This window comes from Eumetopias jubatus, unplaced genomic scaffold (genome assembly GCF_037043125.1).
Source record: "Eumetopias jubatus isolate StellerSeaLion01/CBP00866 unplaced genomic scaffold, mEumJub1_p1.0 scaffold_7, whole genome shotgun sequence".
Taxonomy (NCBI): domain Eukaryota; kingdom Metazoa; phylum Chordata; class Mammalia; order Carnivora; family Otariidae; genus Eumetopias; species Eumetopias jubatus.
The window spans coordinates 66,998,114-67,000,749 of NW_028274813.1; the positions used below are offsets into that span (position 1 = coordinate 66,998,114).

At 57.1% G+C, this 2,636-nt stretch overlaps 1 protein-coding gene across 1 annotated transcript; it reads right to left on the reverse strand.

The window, feature by feature from the left end:
- Positions 1-772: 772 nt before the first annotated feature.
- On the reverse strand, positions 773-2,242 carry FOXG1 (forkhead box G1). Its single transcript, XM_028114945.2, has one exon. It carries the CDS (start codon positions 2,240-2,242, stop codon positions 773-775), a length of 1,470 nt encoding a protein of 489 aa, XP_027970746.1.
- Between the last annotated feature and the right edge of the window lie 394 nt (positions 2,243-2,636).

A 2,636-nucleotide genomic window follows, 5' to 3' on the forward strand; every position in this document is an offset into this window, starting at 1 on the left:
CATATTTGCAAGGTTTACCTATAAGTACAATAGGTATTAACATTTCACTACATTTAGAAAAAATAAAAGTGACCTGTTAGTGACCACATACATCAAAATATACACAACACAAACTGAAGGCAATCATTAATTTTGTCCCCTTCCGATTCATTTGAATGGGCAGTGCTGCCAACTGAAACAACTTTCCTTTTTTTTTGTTTTTTTTTTGTTTTTTTTTAATACTTAGCATACCAAGTGCATTTTAGAACCCAATCTTTGGTCTAAAAGTAAACAAAAGAAAAAAACAGTTTTTTAAAAGAAAAGGACAAAACAATAAATGGCCAAAATAATTTCTTGGGCACCTTTACTACGAATGCTTCTTAAATACAAATTACAGTTTAACATTTTAAAACTCTCCCCATAATTTAGGTTGTTCTCAAGGTCTGCGTCCACCATAAAGATCCATGATAACTTATAATACTGCACACATGGAAATCTGGCGGCTCTTAGAGATAGACTTGTCAGGTTTGAATGAAATGGCAAAGCAGTCACTATTTAGATACACATTCTACTATAATTTTGACTTCCAAACCTTATATTCTACAATGTATTCTCCCCACATTGCACCTCGCTGACACTCCACACCTTGTTAGAATAATAAACAATCCTAAAGACTGAACAAACGTACAGAAATGGGGGGGGCTTAATAAAAAATACCTGGACTTATTTTTTAATTATCATTTACAATGCAAATGTGTGTAAAACGTTCACTTACAGTCTGGTCCCAGGGATGTTAATGTATTAAAGGGTTGGAAGAAGACCCCTGATTTTGATGTGTGAAATAATCAGACAGTCCCCCGGACAGTCCCGTCGTGAAACTTGGCAAAGAGGGTCTTAAAGACTCACAGGGCAGGGTCGAGGGGGCCTGCGGAGATGTGGAGGACGACGCGGCCCGGGCGCTCATGGACGTGCTGCTCTGCGAAGTCATTGACGGGTGCGGGACGTGGGGGAAAAAGTAACTGGTCTGGCCCGCAAGCAGGTTGACCGAGCAAGGGTTGAGGGAGTAGGTCCCGGAGCAGGGCACCGACAGGCCGCAGGGCACCGAGGCAGCGAGCGCGGCGGCCGTGAGGTGGTGCGTGGCGTACGGGATCTCCCCGTTGACCAGGCGGTCCACGCTCAGGCCGTTGGCTGTGGAGAAGGAGTGGTTGTTGCCCAGCGAGTTCTGAGTCAACACGGAGCTGTAGGGCATGGGGTGGCTAGGGTAGGCCGACGTGGTGCCGTTGTAACTCAAAGTGCTGCTGGCGCGGGGGTGGTGCAGGGACAGGAAGGGCGACATGGGCCAGTAGAGGGAGCCGGCGCGGTCCATGAAGGTGAGGCCGGTGGAGGTGAGGCGCGCCCCGCGCTTGAAAGCCAGCTTGGCCCGCGACGTGGTCGAGCGGCGCCGCAGCTTGCCCGTGGTGCCGCCGATGAACACGTCGTCACTCGACGGGTCCAGCATCCAGTAGTTGCCCTTGCCCGGGTCGTCGTAGTGGCGGGGCACCTTCACGAAGCACTTGTTGAGGGACAGGTTGTGGCGGATGGAGTTCTGCCAGCCCTGTTTGTTCTCGCGGTAGTAGGGGAAGTTCTTCATGATGAACTCGTAGATGCCGTTGAGCGTGAGCCGCTTCTCCGGGCTCTGCCGGATGGCCATCATGATGAGCGCATTGTAGCTGAACGGCGGCTTCTCGTACTTGCCGTTCTTCTTCTCGCCCTCCTTGCCCCCCTCCCCGTCTTTGCCGCCCTCGCCCGCCCCCTTCTTCTCCTCCCCCCCGGCGCCGGCGCCCTTCTCTTTCTCGTCCGGCCCGACGGGCGCCAGCTCCCCGGGCCCGCCGCCCGGCTCGCCCTTGCCGCCCAGCCCGTCCGCTTTGGCCCCGTCCAGGGCGGCGGCCGGTGGCGGCGGCGGAGGAGGCGGGAGCAGCAGCTGCTGGGGGCCCTTGTCGTCGTCGGCTGCCGGGGCGCCCCGCGCCTGGGGGGGCTGCGGTGCCTGGGGCGGCGGCGGCGGCGGCGGCTGCTGCTGCGGTGGCGGCGGCGGTTGCGGGGCGGGCGGCGGCGGGTGGTGGTGGTGATGGTGGTGGTGGTGGTGGTGCTGGGGGTGGTGGCTGTTGTGGTGACCGTGGCTCGCGTGGTGGTTGTCGTTCTGGACCGCCTCTGGCACCAGGCTGTTGATGCTGAACGAGGACTTGGGGATCATTTTCACCTCTTTCCTATCTCCCATGTCCAGCATCACCCAGTCGTCGGGGGGGAAACGGCGACGGCGGCGGCGGCGGCGGCGGCGCGGGAGCGGGACAGCGACGCGGCGGGCGGCGGCGACCGGCGGGTGCCGAGCGGGGCGCGGGCGGCGCGGGCGGCGGCGGTGGCACTGAGCGCTCCGGCAGCAGCGCAGTTGGACCGCAGGCTCCGGCGCTGGCAAGTCATGTAGCAAAAGCAGCAACCACCCCTCAGGAATTAGAAGAAAAAAAAAAGGAAAAGAAAAAAAGAAAGAAAGAGAAAAAAGAAACAACCACCGCCCCGGGGGTGAAGCTCCCTCGCTCCCAACTCTACTTCTTGGTCTCCCCCCCACCCCCCGCTCCCCCCCCCTTCTGCTGCTTCCTCCTCCTCCTCCTCTCGCAGCAGCAGTC

What these genes read in the sequence shown, in the direction of transcription:
- FOXG1 (XM_028114945.2), bottom strand. Translation starts at nt 2,242, where the DNA reads ATGCTGGACATGGGAGATAGGAAAGAGGTGAAAATGATCCCCAAGTCC.